We start from the raw sequence: 16,716 nt of genomic DNA, 5'->3' as shown, positions 1-16,716 counted from the left end.
TGAGCAGAATGTCAGGATGATGGGAGAAATCCTGCTGCCGCCCGTGTTGATGATGATGGTGACGACGCCAACGATGGCAGTGACAACACCAGAGAGACTTGCTGAGGTGTGCTGCATGCCAGGCACTGTTCTACGTTCTTTACATGCTTATCAACACATTTAACCCTCACAGGGACCCCAGGAGGCTATTATTATCTCCATTTTACAGGTGTGGAAACTGAGGCACATAGAGGTTAGGTCACCTGTTCAAAGTCACATAGCCATCAAGAGAAAGAGCCAGGAGCTGACAGTTCACAGTGTGGCTCCAGACCCCAGGCTTTTAACTACGATGATATTTTATATATGTACATACATATGTAGTAATTTGGAGGCGATAGATGGATGGACACAGCGGTCAGAGCAGTGGCTTCATTAGAAACCCTGAGGGGTCGCGCATACCCCTGGGCCACACTGAGTCCTGGCAGAGAGCTGGGACTCCATGCCGAGACTGGGTCACCAGGGCAGCTCCCCTCTGATGCAGCCGTGTGGCCGGGAGGAGGGAGTGGGCAGGCCAGGATGCAGGTCAGAGCCCAGGACTCCGGGGCCCAGACAGGGGAGGCTGGCACCTTCTGAGCTCGTGGAAGGCCAAGTGTCCCGACAGCTCCCTCGGCCCGGCCTTGTCAGAGCTCAGCTCCCGATCCAGGCTCGGCTTCCTTCCATTGTCTCCACGGGGCACGCCCAGTGTGTTCCTGTGGTGACCTGAGGCCGGAGGGAGGGAAGGGGCCAGCCCGGAGCTGGGTGAGGGTGGGAGAGGGGAAATGAGAGGGGAAGACTTGCTGTTTTTCCTTGTTTGTGTTTTGTATTAAAGAAAGCAAATAATATCCTTTGAGAAAACCATTAAACAAAGCACATCCTAAGGCAGCAGAGGCCCATTGTGCCTGCCCGAGCCAGAACTCATTCATGCCTTCTTGGTCGGATTGTTGGAACCAAGAGACAGGGTGTGAGGGAGGGACTGACAATATAAATAATATAAATTAAATTAAATTAAGTTTGAAACGTGCCCTTCCCTCCCTGGACTCAATAGGAGTCTCGGCCAAGCGTCTGAAAGGCCAAGGTCCCCGTGTCCTCCTGAGCCTGTTGTCCTCCCCGTGCCCGCCCCAGGAAGCACCTCAAGACTGGCCGGGCTGCCCATGTCCAGGGCTGCTTAGCCCCGTGGTTGGGGGCTAAGCCCTGAGAAGGCAGCCCAGCAGGACACTCCGCTAGGAGCCCAGATACAGAGGGCTGCATGTGCCCTTGCCATGGAGGGGGCCTGGGCTTCTGTCTCCCTGTCTAAAGTGCGTGGGGGGCGGGTGCTAAATGGGCTCTCACTGTGCCCTCTCCAGCACACTGGGCCCTGTCACACCCTCTGACCCTGGGCACACCCAGGGCCTTGTGGGCGGCATGGGGGCCATGCTCAGGCTGTGGACTCTGCATCAGGACCCATACCCAGATGTCCCAGGCCCAAGCCAGGCCTCCAGGCCTAAGACCCTCAACCCCTCCCACCCCATCCCAGCCTGCCCATAATGGAATGGCAGTGCTTTCCCATGTCCCACCAGGACACACTTTTCTGCGGGGAGGGAAATGGTAAGAAGAGAGCTGGCCATCAGCCCAACTTCTGCAAATAATTCCGCCTGTGGCCCGGCATCTGCAAGATCAACCCTGCATTATGAATAGAGGGTCTCTCTCCGACCTTGGTATAAATATATACATAGTTGTCATCATGATGACAATATGCAAAAGACCATCTTTAGGATTTTCCCCAGTTAAAAGTTTAAAAAAGCATTTAGCTATTTGCATGTTTCCTCTAAATATACCCCAGGAGTATAAGTAACAAAGATCTTGGGTAAAAATTGCATGAGGCATCCTGGACTAGTGTATGAGGAGACCTGGGTCCTGGCACATTCCCTCTGCATGAGGCTCAGAATTTGCAAGGAGGCTGCATCTCCTTGGTCCTCTCAACAGCTCAGAGAAGATATTAACATTCCCATCGTGTTAGGAAGCTTGACGTTAGAGGGCTAACTTGTCCTCCGTCAGCCAGTGATTCCAGGATCTCATTCTCTGCTGGACCTTGAACTGGCTCATCCACCTCTCTGGACCTGAGTGTTCTCATCTGTAATTTGAGTGACTGGATATGACAAATCCTAGGGACCCCTTTGTGTCCCTACTGTTCTTTGGTTCTGTAATTCCAGCGTTATCACCAGGTGGGAAACTCATTAACTCTGGTGTTTTCCATTTTTCAGCCTGGATTTGGTGGTCAGAGTCTAGCCTTTCCAAACTCTAGATTTTGTTTGGTCATAGGTGTTGTTGTAGTTAGTTCAGACCCAGAAGTTCTTTGCTTTCTTCCAGAAGATTTACTGACAATCCTCTCTTCCTCCCCCAAACACACAGGGCTACCACCCGATGCCCCATGAGGTGGAGATTGCTCACACGAAGAAGCTGTTCCGGAGGAGAAGAAATGACCGAAGGTAGGAGACTCTCCGTCGCCAGCTTTGGGTTTTCTCCGCCTCTGCCGGCCCTTCTGGAGCTACAGTCCTGTCCTGTGTTTGGCTTTTCCTGGTCATCAGCCGATGTGGCGAGAGGCGACGTAGACTCAGTGGGCTGGTGACCGGGGGTGGTGGCAGCTGCCCACCTCTTGGTTGGCCCTGGGATTGGATCTATTCAGGAGTCCAGGGCAGGTTTGGCAGTTCAGGAAGAGAAAAGCTCTTTCCACTGACCATGCAGCAACGGTAGCGGTCCTCAGGGGACCAGGACCTGCCGACGTGTGTTTTGAGACACAGCCTCCAGGAGGCTCTGGAGCTCACAGTTCCAGGACTGTCTTTCCTCTGTCCTGTCCTGAGAGCCGTCCCTGGCCCGTGCTGGGTTCTGCTGGGACAGCGACACACAGATCAGCAACTGTATGTGCTGCTTCTCTCGAATGCCTGGGGGGTTGGGGCTCACTTAAACTAAAGCAGAAACCAGGATCTCCCCTGGCATCCAGCAGAGGGCTGGGTGACAGCAAGGGGCCAGAAAAAGTGCCTGGGGTAGCCCTGGATAGGAACAAACAACTGAGGTTGGGCGTCTGGGAGGCTGAGCCTTTGTTTCCTTAAAGGTTGTCTGACAGGCAAAGGTCTTCAAGGTGTATATTCCAAATGGAAGGGTCCAGGTGCAGAGCAGTGTTTTAGTGTGTGGCCATTTGTGCAAAAGCAGGGTTAGAGTGTTTGTTTGTTTGTTAGCATGTGCATAAATGATTTCTGGATGGAAATGAGAGAGGGAGCGGGGAGGAAGAGAGAGAAGCGGGGAAGGAAGGGAGGGAGGGACGGAGGGACGGAGGAAGGAAGGCTTCTGCCTGAAGAATTAAAATGAGGTTCTCCTCTACAGGGAATTTCTTCTTAGTTAAAGGTGATGGCTTGTGGTTTTACCTTTAATGAACAGAGCGTGTTCTCAGAGAGCAAAAAAAAAGCCCAGTCAACATGCTTCCTCAGAATACTGGAAACGCCTCTTCTTGTGCAGCTTCCTGGAGACTAGGGCTGCCCAGGGTCCCTGATGCCTCCCTGCACACGCGGGCCCTGAACGAGGCGTGTTGGGTGGTGGCCGCAACTCAGGGTGGATGGAGGACCAGGCCCCCGGAACGTCATCAGCTGGTGGATTTAGTGGAACCAGAATAGCCCCAGGGGACAGTGAGTGTACAGCCATCGGGGAGGAAGGCGGTCCGGGCTTAGAAACCACCAGGCACTTTACGTAGTGGCGTCAAAAGGGGAAACTGAGCAGGGCGAGGTGGACCAAGCCTATTCCTGGCCTGCCCAGAGTGTAGTCGCTGCGCTGTGTGTGCCGCCTTCTTGTTGCGCAGCTTCACAGACGCTAATTCCCCGCAGAGAGAAGTAGGGAGCACCCCCTAAAGGAGGCATGGGGTTCACAGGGGACTGGGGAGGTGTCCGGAAGAGCAGAGCCTCGCTGTCGCTCCTCCCCTGGCCTGTGGTCCCCAGAGTGTGTGTGGAGGTGCAGGGGGTCCCCGAGCTTCCGTAGGAGAAGTCCCCCTGTGGGCCCAGGCGAGGGCAGGCTGCTCTCAGCGTCCAGATCAGCCGTGCCTCCGCTTGTGGGCCAGGTCACCTCACTCAGCAGGAGCCCCTGGACAGTGCAGGTCTCCGGAAAGCAGCGGCGTGACCCAGGAATGTAGGAAAAGGAGCGTGACATGCAGGCACCGGGAAGCCGGCCTTCCGCTGAGTCTCGCTTGTGTTAACAAATGCCCAGTTAGGTCAGCACACCTCGCAAAGGATGTGGACCCGGGACTGGGTCCAAAGCAAGGCAATAAAGATGATTAAAGGGATGGAAAGTATGTCCTGTGAGGAGAGGCTAACGGGCCAGGGCCAGGGAAGAGGAGGCTGCAGGGAAAGAACGTTCATGCCAGTAAACTCTTGAAAGATTTATACAGAGCGCTGAGGAGCGGCCGCCCACCTTCCCCGGGACCCGAACTGCAGGAAATCATCTGAAATGAAAGGAGAGAGTGTTCCTCTGGACCAAAGACGGACTCAAGCAACAAACATCTTGACCATCAGGGGCTCGGACTCTGCCATTCAGCGTGGCAGACACACGTTGAGCCTGTGCTGTGTGCCGGTCGGGGCCCCACCTTTACTCACAATCTGGAATATGGTGCAGGCCAACACAGCCGTCACAGAGTCCCCAGGCAATGGGGACTTTCAGGAGAAGAGCAGGCAGCCGGACACTTTAAGGACCTCTTTGTCTGAAAGCAGGCAGCCAGCACCAGGGGCCTCCCGAGTCCTCCTTGGTGGAGCGTGTGATTCTGGCATTTGAGGAACGGCTACAGAATATTATCCAGTCGACCCTAACCTTCCAGCTGATGACAGATAGTCACGGCCTTGCTGAGCCCCAAACCTTTATATTTGACCTTGATAGTTAACACTTTTGGACAGCAGGTTAACCTTCCCAGTAGTGAGGCTTGCATTCCCTGGTGGCAGAGGGGGAGGTGACCAGAATCAGATGTGGCCAAGGGCACAGCCAGCGTCTATCTGTGTCATGCCTCTGATCTATGGCCGTCTGCTGCAAGGGAGAAAAGGTGCTGTTTCCCCTTTTAACAGATGGAATAGCTGAGGCCAGGGACACTAGCCAACATCGTTCAGCTAAGTAGCAGAGCTGAACTCGCCCCTGCTGACTGCAGCTCTCAGCCTTTTCAACTCCACAGCCTCAGGTGGACCTTTGACCTAGAAAAAGCCAAGAGCAGGGAGCTGGTGGGTGCATAATTAGGAGGGTGGCTGCAGTGAAGGGAGGTGGCCCGCTCCATCCCCCTGGTGTCTCTGAGGCTCTCCCGGAAGGCCTGCAGGGGTCTGTGGCCTGGTGTCTGATAGCTGCAAACTCTCGCCAGCTCGGCAGGTGGCTGAACCTGGGGGTCTGTACTACCCCACAGCCTGCAGCAGGGATTTCTAAACTGGGCTCGAGAGCCCTAGTCTTGATGGAAGTCTAGATTATATCCTAGTTCCTGGTGGCCTCTGAGGTCTTGAGTGTGCCCTTACTGCTTTTATTCTCTGATGTCTGAGGCATATGCCGTGGAATTAGATGCCGGATGTGAATGCCACCTTTCCTACTCATTAACTCCATGATTTTGGCAAATTACTCTATACCTCGAAAACTTGATTTCCTCTTCTGTAAAATGGGTTCATTAATCGGGAGGCTTAACCAAGCTCATCCTTGTAAGGCACCGGGAAATGGCCTTAGCGCCAGCTAAGATCACAGGGGGATCCGAGGTGCTCAGAAAACACTGTAAGGTGATGGTGGAGTGCAGATGTCTGCGGTGGCAGGGTGCAGGGGCGGGGCTATTGTCCCAAATCCCCACGGGTGCTGGGTTTGCTTGAGCCCAGGGAACTTTCCTTGCATCACCTCCAGGGGCAGGGCACCCAGGGTCAATTGTTCCTTCTCAGGGATCAACTTTTAAAGCTTTGCTCCCACTGTCGGGGCTGGCAGGGAAGGAGGGCCCCTCTAGGGCAGCCATCTGCAGACTCTGCTCCCACATTCTGTGCGCTGCTTCGAGGGCCTCTGTTTCTAAAATTGAGTTGTGGCGTCTTTTCCTCATTTTGCAAAAAAAAAAAAAAGGTTAAGCTTGTGAACAGTTCAAAAGTTTTCTCCTTTAAAATGGTCTCAAAACATGGACAACTGGTAACCACTTGTTTATTTCGCGAAACTAATCGAGGATGTTTGCTGATTTCAGACAAAATTATGCATTTCATGATATGAATGTACTAAATGAGTATTTCATGCATTCCCGAAAGAGCAACATGCCTCCGGTTGCTCTGTCCCCACCCAAGCCAGAGACCTGCCGACTGGAAGGGGGTCCGCTGAGATTCGTCTTCTGCCCTGAGCCCCTTACCCTCAGGGTGCAGGGCAGAGGGGCAAACTCTGGAGGGCAGCGTCCGGCCATGCCGCTGACCCACTGCCTGTGTCGATGCCTGTGTCGACCTTGAGTGAGGTCTCACCTCTGGGGGGATGCAGCGATTTTCTCTACTCCCTCCACTCCTTTTCCATTTGAAGAGATGGACATCTGAGGCCGTGAATGAAGGTCATGGTCTGTGTTGCCTGGGAAGCAGAGTCTGGGATGGAGATTATTGGGCAGGACACTTACTAAGGAGCGCCCTTGGGGTCACGTGGAGGGAGGGGGCAGGACTGGGCAGAGGGAGGGGGTGAGCTGCAGCGCGGTCTGCGTGGGGAGTTCTGATTCTACGGGAAGTTCTGAAGTTGGGGTGGCTCTTTAGAGTTGTCCCAAGATGGAGAGAAGGGGCAGGTCTTTGTATCCCTATGTCTGCTCTCGTCATCAGATGGGGAGTGCCTTGACCTTGAGCCGGCAGCTCTCCGCCCGAGACAACTTCTGTAGGGCTGACCGCTGAGGGCTGTCTGCCACAGCGCATCCAGCAGCCAGGGGCGAGTGTGTCATTTCTGAGCAGGGCCCTGGGTGGCACATCACGGCGAACACCACAGTGAAGCACTCTTTAACCCTCCAACTAGGATTGATGGGGCAGTGCTCTGTGCTACATTCCATGCTGCAGAGAAGTGCCAGGCGTGGTCCCTGGTCTCAAGGGCCTGAGGTAGAGCTTGCACGGCTGGCCTCAGAAGCCACCAGAATGTGGTGCATGACTGTGTAGAATCCATGTGTTCCTGCGAGGAGGTTCTAAGAGAGGAACCAGCGACAGTGGTTACAGAATGCTTCCTAAGGAGATGGGCATTGAGTTAGCCATGAGTCACGAGGGGGATTTGGAAGGGAGATGGGAGTACATTAGGGTGAGACTGTGAAAGCCTCAGTGAAACAGATGTGGGAACCAGGGATTCCCACCGCCCCGGATGTCGCTCCCACAAAACTCCCTAGAAACAGAGCCGGATGGGTGGAGCTCACTGCTGCCACTACCCGCAACTGAACTAAAGAGAAGGGAAAAGCCGGAGCTCCTGGCTCCTGACGGGGCCCAGCCCAGACGTTAGAAGTCCCAGTAGACCCCGCAGGCTCCAGAGCTGGCCTCCTAACAGTGAGAGTGGGGCAGCTAATGGAAGCATTAGGGGTCCATCGCACGATGCCCGTGCGGCTGGGGAGAAAGGATAGCCATTCTCCCCAAATGAAACAAATTAATTTGTTTCATTAAGTGAGGTCTCAGAATGGTTAATTTACTCCATGTGCAAAGCAGATTTGAAAAGAAGGAAAGAATGGCACAGTCATCGCCAGCTAGTATCAGATGGCTCTGCTGGGCGAGAGGCAGGAGAGCAAGCTGTCCCCACATCTGAGTGCCACCCCCTCCCTGGGTCCCCAGATGGTGCAGTCGGGCCACAGCCTGGACGCTGCAGGGTGAGCAGAGCCCCCAGCAGCTCTCGCTGCCTCTGTCCTATGATCGACCATGACAGTGGCTTGCTGTCCTCTAACCGTAGAACCAATTTACAGTCTCATTTCTCCATCTCCTCCTCTGCCACCATGTGCCCAAACCCTCCCTGGGTGCCAGGCTCTTTCCCTGGGGACAGCGTTAGAGTCAGCCATCAGATTTGATTTTGCAATCTTTCTGTGACATCATCTAGGTCACTGATAAAAATGAACAGGGCATCTGGAATTAATGGTGATGGGTATGCAATTTTGGGAAGATACTAAAAAACCCTGGATTTTTTTATTTAAAAGGGTAGATTTTGTGGTAAGTGAATTATATCTCAAATTTTTTTTTAAGTTTTTTTTTTTTAATGGATAAGGCAGGTCCCAGGATGGAGTGATGGGGCAAGCCTCTGTAAACACTCCTTAATCTTGGTGTTTGCAGGATTCCCCAAGTGTATCAGGAGAGTAACCCTTTCGAGGACGTAGATTTGGTCTGGCCCTGACTTGGTCTGTGTGACTGTGTGCTAGCTATCAGTGGTTACATCTTTTCTTCCAGATCATTGGCTTGGCAGTCTCCTTAGGAGAGATGATATCTATATTCTTCTGATTTAAAAAAATTGGAACTGTATACACATAGCTGCAGTCTCTAGCACTTTGTTCCTCAGAAGTGGTCAGGGGCTATTTATGACCTCACGTGCAAAGCTGTCTTTTTCTGGACCATATTGTTCCATCCCTTGGGCAAGATGAGCACTCAGAGTGCCTGTCTCTCTCCCAGGATTTCCTCCGAGGCCCTCGGCAACGTACTGAGGATGCTGTAGCGGGGTCTACCTTTCCCGGTCCAACACATGTTCTCTGACAGAAGGCAGACCTTTCTCTCAGCGGCCCTCTTAATTTTACATCCTCCTCCCCATCTGCAGACTCATGCTTGCCTCTTCCTTCTCACTCTAAACACAAAAACTTAATTTTAGCCTTGTCATGAATGCCTGTTGAGCGCACTCCTCGACACACTCTTGACAGCCCCACCCCAGCCTTTGATGGCCATCACTGGCTACAGGAGACCCCTCATTCCCTTCTAGAATTCGCCTTACCCGCCTCCTCCTCACGCTGAGCTCATGGGCAGGGACCCTGGAGGATGCCAGCGCCACGTTAAAATCCTGCCTCGAAGTCACAGCTGCTTTCTGGAACTTGCCATTCCCTTTAGCACCTCACACCACTCCTGCAGTCACGGACTCCTTCAGCGACGAACATGACTAAGCCCCAGACCTTGCCCACCAGGAACTGATCAGAAATTCATCTAGTTCAGAGCGCAGATCCATCCGTCCATCCGCTCATTCACAGGAGTCGTTAAGGTAGCCCCTTGGGAAGTACGGTCAGTCCTCGTTACTCGTGGATTCTATATTTGCAAATTTGCCTCTCATTAAAGTGATTTGTTTTGTGTGATTTAGTCGATACAGTGCTTTCACAGTCATTCATGGACACTCCCAGAGCGGCGAAAACACTCGAGTCACCTGACGCACATGTTCCCAGCTGAGGTTGAACCAGGAGACCTCTGTCTTCTTGCTCCACCTCTCATATCGTAAAGCAGTGTCTTTCCGTGATCTATTTAGTGCCGTGTTTTTTGCGTTGATGTGCTTTTCATGGGTGAATTTGCAGTTTAAAATGGCCCCTAAGCGTAGCACTGAAGTGCTGTCTATGTTCCAAAGTACAGGGAGGCTGTGAAGTGCCTTATGGAGAAAATACGTGTGTTAGATGAGCTTCATTCTGGCCAGATTGATAGTGCTGTTGGCGGTGGGCTCAATGTTAATGAATCAACAATATATGTTAAATAAGGTGTCCGTAAACCAAAACACACATAAAGTGGGGTTATCTTTGATCAACTGGAGAAAATGTGACCGGAGGCTCGCAGGAACCTAACCCCGTCTTTCTTCTGGGAGCAGTGGTTCAGTGCGCAGTGTGGTTATACAGTTATATAGAGCGTGACTACTGTGAATAATGAAATTGGGCTGTGCTTGCCCTTTAAAACAGGGGGAGAGGTGCTGAAGATAAAGGACTATGTTGTGAGTGATGGGGTTTTAGGCTGAGTAGTTTATCTTGTCCGAGTGGCGGTAGCAGAGATGGGGGGATAGAAGGAGGGAGCGGGAGACACTTCCTCCACGGTTGTCGCCTGGCTTGGGTCGCACTGAGGGGACCGCTGCTTCATTTGCCCTATACTGGAATGACACCATCCCCAAGCCCTCCAGACGGCTCAGCCCTGAAGTGACCATTATTGTCATCCTGTCATCAGGAGCCCAGGGAACAGTGAGACAGATTACACTCCCATTGCCTGCGGTTTGTCTTTATATCGCAGCAAGGAAATTGCCCTCATTAAGTCCCTGCTAAAGATAGATAAGAAAATGGGACAGGCAAACCCCTACCTGGCAGGCAGCCCTGTCAGATTCTAAGCAAAATGAGTCAGATATGAATTATTTTTAGGCTCCTTCTCCTCCTCCCCCACACCCACCCCCAAGCTCTCTTGGAAGGAAGAGCAGCTCATTTCTTTTTTTTTTCTTTGCGGTACACGGGCCTCTCACTGTTGCGGCCTCTCCCGTTGCGGAGCACAGGCTCCGGACGCGCAGGCTCAGCGGCCATGGCTCACGGGCCCAGACGCTCTGCGGCATGTGGGATCTTCCCGGACCGGTACACGAACCCGCGTCCCCTGCATCGGCAGGCGGACTCTCAATCACTGCGCTACCAGGGAAGCCCGCAGCTCATTTCTTGAAGCCAGATGTCCAGGTCTGTGTTTGATTGACACGAAGGGCCTTGGTATGCCTAGAGAAGACCCTGGCCTTTGTACGCTCCGTGAAGTCCAGATCATCCTTTGGACAATGCCCGCCTCACCCGGCGCTCGTGGGTGCCTAGAGCGCCCTGAAGGCTGGCTGACTACTCACCCTCTCCTGCCCCTCTTTCCTGACACGTGCTCCGTGCTCAGAACGTGCTCCCAGCATCACACTTCATGGGAAAGTAAACCAGTCCCTGGGGTCCCTCTCCCGGGGAAAGCCCACATCCGTGCATGGCCATCTTGTGCCTTTCGGCAGAGCTCCTGGTGCCGGGCCAGCCTGCCCTCCCAGTCTGTGCCCACTGCTGGGAAGCTGAGAGCTGCTCCTTCGTGCTTGCTCCCTGCTCCTCTTTTCAGCTATTGGGGTTCATCCAGACCCCTTAAGCCCTAGACGGCAAAGGAGGGAGACCTGGGGGCAAGGGAGCTGACAGAAGAGGAAGCAAGTGTGCATGCCTAGTGGCTTGGAGAGCAGGAGGGGCGCTAACTAGGAAAGTGGCCGTAGAGAGCTAAATGCCATCTCCTCCGGGTCTGTGCCTGGGACAGGAAGTAGAATGGACGCCGGGAACCAGCCACCTGAGTTGGTTTAATTACGCTTCCTCAGATGTCTTGGTCTCTCTTTCTGAAATGCTGGACATTTAGGTTGGCTCACAAATGTTATTCCCAACCCTTTCTCCCCTGCTAGAGCATATGGGCACAAGCAACTCCGAGGGTCCCAAGTGACCGGGCCTCTGGTGCCAAGTCCACACAGCCTTTGCCAGGGGCAACCAGCATGGTGGGTACCAGGGCCTAGGCCAGCCTCACTTGGGTTCTGGACCAGTTCATCCCTCACCAGCCAGGGGATCTTGAGGTGATAAGGACCCTTGCTAAGCTCATTCTTCTTATTGTGTCCAACGACACTGACATGCCCCCTTCAGGGATGCCAGTAGGTGAGGAGTGATGGTAGGTACATGAGAGGGCCCAGCCCCAAGCCCAGCTCTAAGTACAGAAGCATGGGTCCCCTCCTTCCTGACGTTTGCTCCTGGGACCCCTCCATCTTGGGCCGTGTGCAGGGAAAGAAAGAAGATTGGGCCAGCAGTTATGGAGTCTGGGTTTCCATCCTTGTCTGGCCCAAGGCAATTCCCTTACACTTTTGGAGCTAATACTTTCAAATGTATTGGGGTGAGTGCGGGGTTAAAGTTGACAGAGAAACCTCCCCAGGAATATTCTATTCCTTAGCCATGGGCTGGAAAGACAGACAGAGACACTCCAGAGGCCAGTTGGAGCTTTCAGTGCAAATAACTAGGTCCCCTGTACCTTCATCCCAGCCCATTCACCCTCTCCAGAAAGCTCCAGAAAGCTGGGCCATGTCTGCTGATCCTGTGTACATCTTTTGGGACCAATCTGGTCTCGGTCTGTACTGTGGGCTGGGTACCCAACCACGCCTGGCTGAGCCTCCGTACTCCCAGCATTCTGGTTACCCACATGGGACCACCTTACCCGTAGGGTGGGCTGTGCGTACTGTTGGTTCCAGGCCCTTTTTGCTAGGCCCATGGGCAAGCCTGGCTCACCCTGAGTCCTGCCCGTAAATGACTCAGCGATTTAGCAAGCACTTCTAGGATGCTTACCGTGTTCGGGACACACTGAGCCCTTTGCAAATATCAGCTTGTACAATCTTCCCAACAACCCTTGGAAGGAGGTGCTGTTTTTTATTTCCATTTTACAGATGAGGAAAGTAATTTGCACAGAGAAGGGGGGTAACTCCCCCAAAGTCGCAGAGCTGGGAAGTAGCTGAGCCAGACTACAAACTCAAGCAGCCTGGCTCAGAGCCTGGGCCCCTAACCCGTTCTCTGCTGGAAAACTCTCTGTCCACTCTTCGGCATGCTCGGCCTCCCTCTTCTGGGTCCCTCGCCAATCCCTACCTACACCCCCAAGTAAGCCCCTGATTAACTCTGTGCTGGGGGCGATAAAGGCAGCATGGGGGCCTCCATTTTCAAAAGGACTGAGGAAGGGACTAGTGCCTCATTCAAAGAAATGAACAAATGGTGAGATTTCAGACAAGACCCACCCTCTGCCCTCTGCACCCCTGCACCAGGTTAGTCACACCCGTAGATCCCTTCGCTGGTCCGGATGATTCATGCATGGCCATATTTAGGAAATTCCTATAATAGCTCAGAGATTTCCCAGGTTGTCGGGGCCCCACTTGGTGAGAGGCTGGAGGAAGGGTGCTGTGAGTTCCAGAACAGTGGGCAGCTCTCGGGAGGGCAGTCTGGAGTGGGAGAGCTTCCTCCAGCTGCCATCCCCCAAGTCCCAGGAGGACCGCCCAGGCCACAAGGGTGCCCTTCACTCCCCAAGGCTCGCCAGCAGGGACGGGAGCACAGCTTTTAAAAATACCAAGGAGCCTTCCTGCCTGGGTCAGCATTTACCCTGAGCTCCGAGTTATTTCTGAGTCTTCCCAGTAATTTAATTTTAGCCATTTATTCCAATGTGTGTGTTTTTGGGGAAAGGCAGGGTGGCCTCTATTATGGTTTGGAGTATTTTGAGGAGGCCCTGGTTTCCAGAAGGGATGCAGGGACTCAATTAGGCAAGACATCAGCGAACAGAATTAAAATAACTCAAGGAGACAGGCCTGCGGATCCCCGGAGGTGATGCCTCTGCTTAGCCCCCTGGAGGAAATTAAGACCAAGGGGTCCCCTGCGGGCCCAGTGGGCACCTCTGAGGTGGTAGCTTGTGTCACTGTCTCCAGCTCTCCCAGCACCTGCAGGCGTCTCAGGGCCTTTCAAAATGCAGAATGGATGGAGCTGCTGGGTCTTGCCAAGTTGGCCTGGACAGACAGCCCGAGCTCTAGGAACAGACAAGCCCACATCAGTGGCAAGTTCTGGAGCTCCAGCTGGTAGGTAGACAGGCAAACTCACCAGCAATTTATGGGGGGCTTAAAACTTAATAGGCACTAGCCCTTTAACACTGCAAGGTTTTTGGAGGCATTATTCGGGAGGAATTACTAAACAGAGGTCAAATAGACCTTCGGAACCCCCTACCGGCACCAGCCATACCTGCCCACCCCCCACCCCCTGCCCTCCCCTCCCGCCAAGACAGTCCTGCCTCACCCCCCGACCTGCCCGCTGCCCCTGTCCCACCTCCTCCTAATTCACTGTCCTTGCTCACTGCACTTCCCGACCCCAGTCTGCTCTGGGTTCCCTGAACAGGCCAAGCTCACCTGTCTGCACCTGACTGGCCCCTCTCGTACTGCGCTCCCCTGTCACTATCCAAGCTCTTTTTCATCCTCCCTTGATCCTCTTCCCTGACCTTGCCTGTGGTTGCTGGGATGCATCAGGCCCGGCATGGACTGGAAGAGCTCTCCCTGCCTGGCTCACCTGGAGCAGGTGCAGCAGCTGAGGGATTCGAGGATGGGGCAGGGGATGGGGCGGGAGCGTGCAGGACACTCACCGGTGCGTGGGAGGGCGAGCCGTCCGGGTGACGTGATCACCAGCCAGCGTTACCGCAGCTAACCCCTCCCCCGGGAATACGCTGCCCTTCAGTTGCCTTCAGACTCCTCTCTTCAGCTTAAGGGGAGGATTCTGTGGACAAAGGATCCAATTTCAGGCTTTCCGTTTGTGGGGACTGACACTGAACTTGGGAAAGATGTGTAGACCCAAAGATGAGAAAGGTTTTTAGGAAGAAAAATATACTCTATGGGGCTGTGTGCACGTTTGGCCCAGGGTCCCGAGTGGCCACAGCAGACTGGCTCGGTGTGTCAGAGAACAGACGGTCACCCTGAGCAGGAAACCTGGTGCCTCTGAACCGTGAGCCACAGCCGTGGCTTGGACAGGCTGGGCAGGGACCAGGGCGGGGCAGGCGGAGGACAGGTTTCTGACTTTGCCCTGACGATCAGAAGGTTGGCACACTGTCGGTCAGGAGTGGGGTTGGGAAGCTGATCGCTGGGACCCCTCTAGGCGGGGCCCGCAAGGGCCAGCGCCTTCCCAAGGAGCCATCCAATTTCTGTCTTGGGCATCCTTTCCTGGCCAAAGCCCTAGGTCTGTATTTTCACTGTGGTGCTCACTCTGCCCACAGCTGGGGGAAACCGTCTATGCCTCCTCATCTACCCCACCCCCACTACTCTCAAGCTGCGCTCCTCATGTACCCGCATTTACCACTCTTGCATCCCATCTTGTGAACTGGGGTGTCAGGAGTCAATCCGACCTTAATGGGTAACCCAGGGCAGATCACTTTGCATTTTCCCCAGAGCCTTCACTGATGAGCCAGAGTAAGAGAGTGACCTCGTGCTAAGAGCTTGGGGCACGGTGAAAAGCCAGGAGGTGTAAGGAGTAGGTAGGGAGGGTACGTGGGTTGTAATTTTTGAGGGTGGGATTTTTAGCTCCTAGAAGCCTAGAACTATCCCACTTTAAGCAAACATTCTTTTTGCCTCTGTGTTCATTTTCTGGAAGTCACATAGCATGAACTGTAGAGCCCAGGTTCCAGCCAAATGTATAGGTGGCCCCTTGGGTGTGCTGACTTGTCTAGACTTGGTTTGGGTCTCATTTGGAGCCTCCAAGGCACGAATTCATCTCTCTGAGGCATGTTTCTCATCTACAAAGTGGGACATCTGCCTTTTAATACTGTTTTGCTGTTGAAATGCAGTGATGCTCTGAACACAGGTAAAATATCAAGGGCTCCCAAACACGAAGACTTACTGCCTGTCTGTGTGTGGGGAATACACACATCTGTGTTTATAGCTGTGTGTGTGTGTGTAGAGACTATTTTAGGGACTCTGCCAGTTATCGCTTCCAGTGATAGTGCGCCGGAAATGGAGCTTGGCCTGCACGCTTGTATTGGTTATCTATTGCTGTGTAACAAATTACTCCAAAACTTAGACCTTCAAACAGCAAATACTTTTTACCTCAGAGTTTCCAAGGGTCAGGAACCCAGGAGCAGCTTAACTGGGTGCTTCTGGCTCACCGTCTGTCTTGAGGTTGCGGGTCAAGCCTGTTGGCAGGGATTGTAATCATCTGAAGACTTGATTCAGATGGGACTGGAAGATCCACTTCCAAGCTTACTGACGTGGTTGTTGGCAGGCCTTAGTTCCTCACTGGCTGTTGGCCGGAGGCTTCATTTCCTTGCAATGTGGGCCTCTCTGTAGGGTGCTTATGATAGAATGAGTGGAGAGAGAGAGAAAGAGGCTGTCATGTCTTTTGTAACCTAATCTCAGAAGTGACATACCATTCCTTCTGCTCTTCTATTGGTCCCGTAGACTAACCCTTGTATGGTGTCAGAAGGGACTACACAGGGTGTGAATGCCACCGGGTGGGGACCATTGGGGGCCATCTTTATCTGATTCTAGTTTCTTCCTGTGGCATTGCTTTTTTTTTTCCCTCCCATTGTAAATGATCTAGTAAAATGCAACAATAGGTTTGAATGGATTGAGGTTTTTGCTGTTTTCCCTTTTCTGGCTCAACTTCGTATCTTTCCAAAAATGCCTTCCTTATCCTGTCCTCCCCTCTACACTCATATCCTGCCTCCCCGTGGCTCCTCTCTACAGTGGAGCATGAATGAGAACCTCTCTCCCTGGGGAAGGTTTTAGACCAGAAGATGCTCTTTTCTGAGCTTTGGGACCCCTGTCCTCCAGGGGTCCAGTAGGTAGTTCCAGGCAAAGGGAACTTTCCAAGATACACACAGTCACACACACTCTCTCTCTCTTTCTCTCTCTTAGTCACACATCCTTATTTTCCCTTAAACTCTATAATCTCAATGATTATAAAAGATTGGGCTTTAATTGGAAGCATATTGAAATACTTGAATCTCTCAGACACTGACAGGGAAGGCTTCCTTGGGTAGGATAGGAGAGAAAAGAACACCGATATTAGCAATACAAATAAAGGTGTCTTACACCGCCTTTCTCATAGCATCCCTGCAGCAGGCCCGGGGAGCAGATAGGACAAATGTCCCCATTATAAGAGTAATGTAGGTGAGACTCGGGCCACGTGATTTGCTCAAGACCTTGCAAAACTGAAGCTGGTCCCAGACCTCAGACTATTCAGACTCTTTGCCATGGGATTGTGGAACATCAGCCCTAAGTAGGGGGACA

At 53.1% G+C, this 16,716-nt stretch overlaps 1 protein-coding gene across 11 annotated transcripts in view; it reads left to right on the top strand.

The window, feature by feature from the left end:
- Positions 1 to 16,716, top strand: part of CTIF (cap binding complex dependent translation initiation factor) — a 307,297-nt gene that overhangs the window by 158,999 nt on the left and 131,582 nt on the right. For all 11 annotated transcript variants that reach the window (XM_032654473.1, XM_032654474.1, XM_032654475.1 and 8 more), the window contains exon 7: positions 2,407 to 2,483. In XM_032654473.1, the coding sequence (XP_032510364.1) occupies positions 2,407 to 2,483 (77 nt within the window). The remainder of the gene's footprint in view (positions 1 to 2,406; positions 2,484 to 16,716) is intronic.

Source organism: Phocoena sinus, chromosome 14 (genome assembly GCF_008692025.1).
Source record: "Phocoena sinus isolate mPhoSin1 chromosome 14, mPhoSin1.pri, whole genome shotgun sequence".
Lineage (NCBI taxonomy): Eukaryota > Metazoa > Chordata > Mammalia > Artiodactyla > Phocoenidae > Phocoena > Phocoena sinus.
This window is presented reverse-complemented; position numbering and strand designations above follow the sequence as displayed.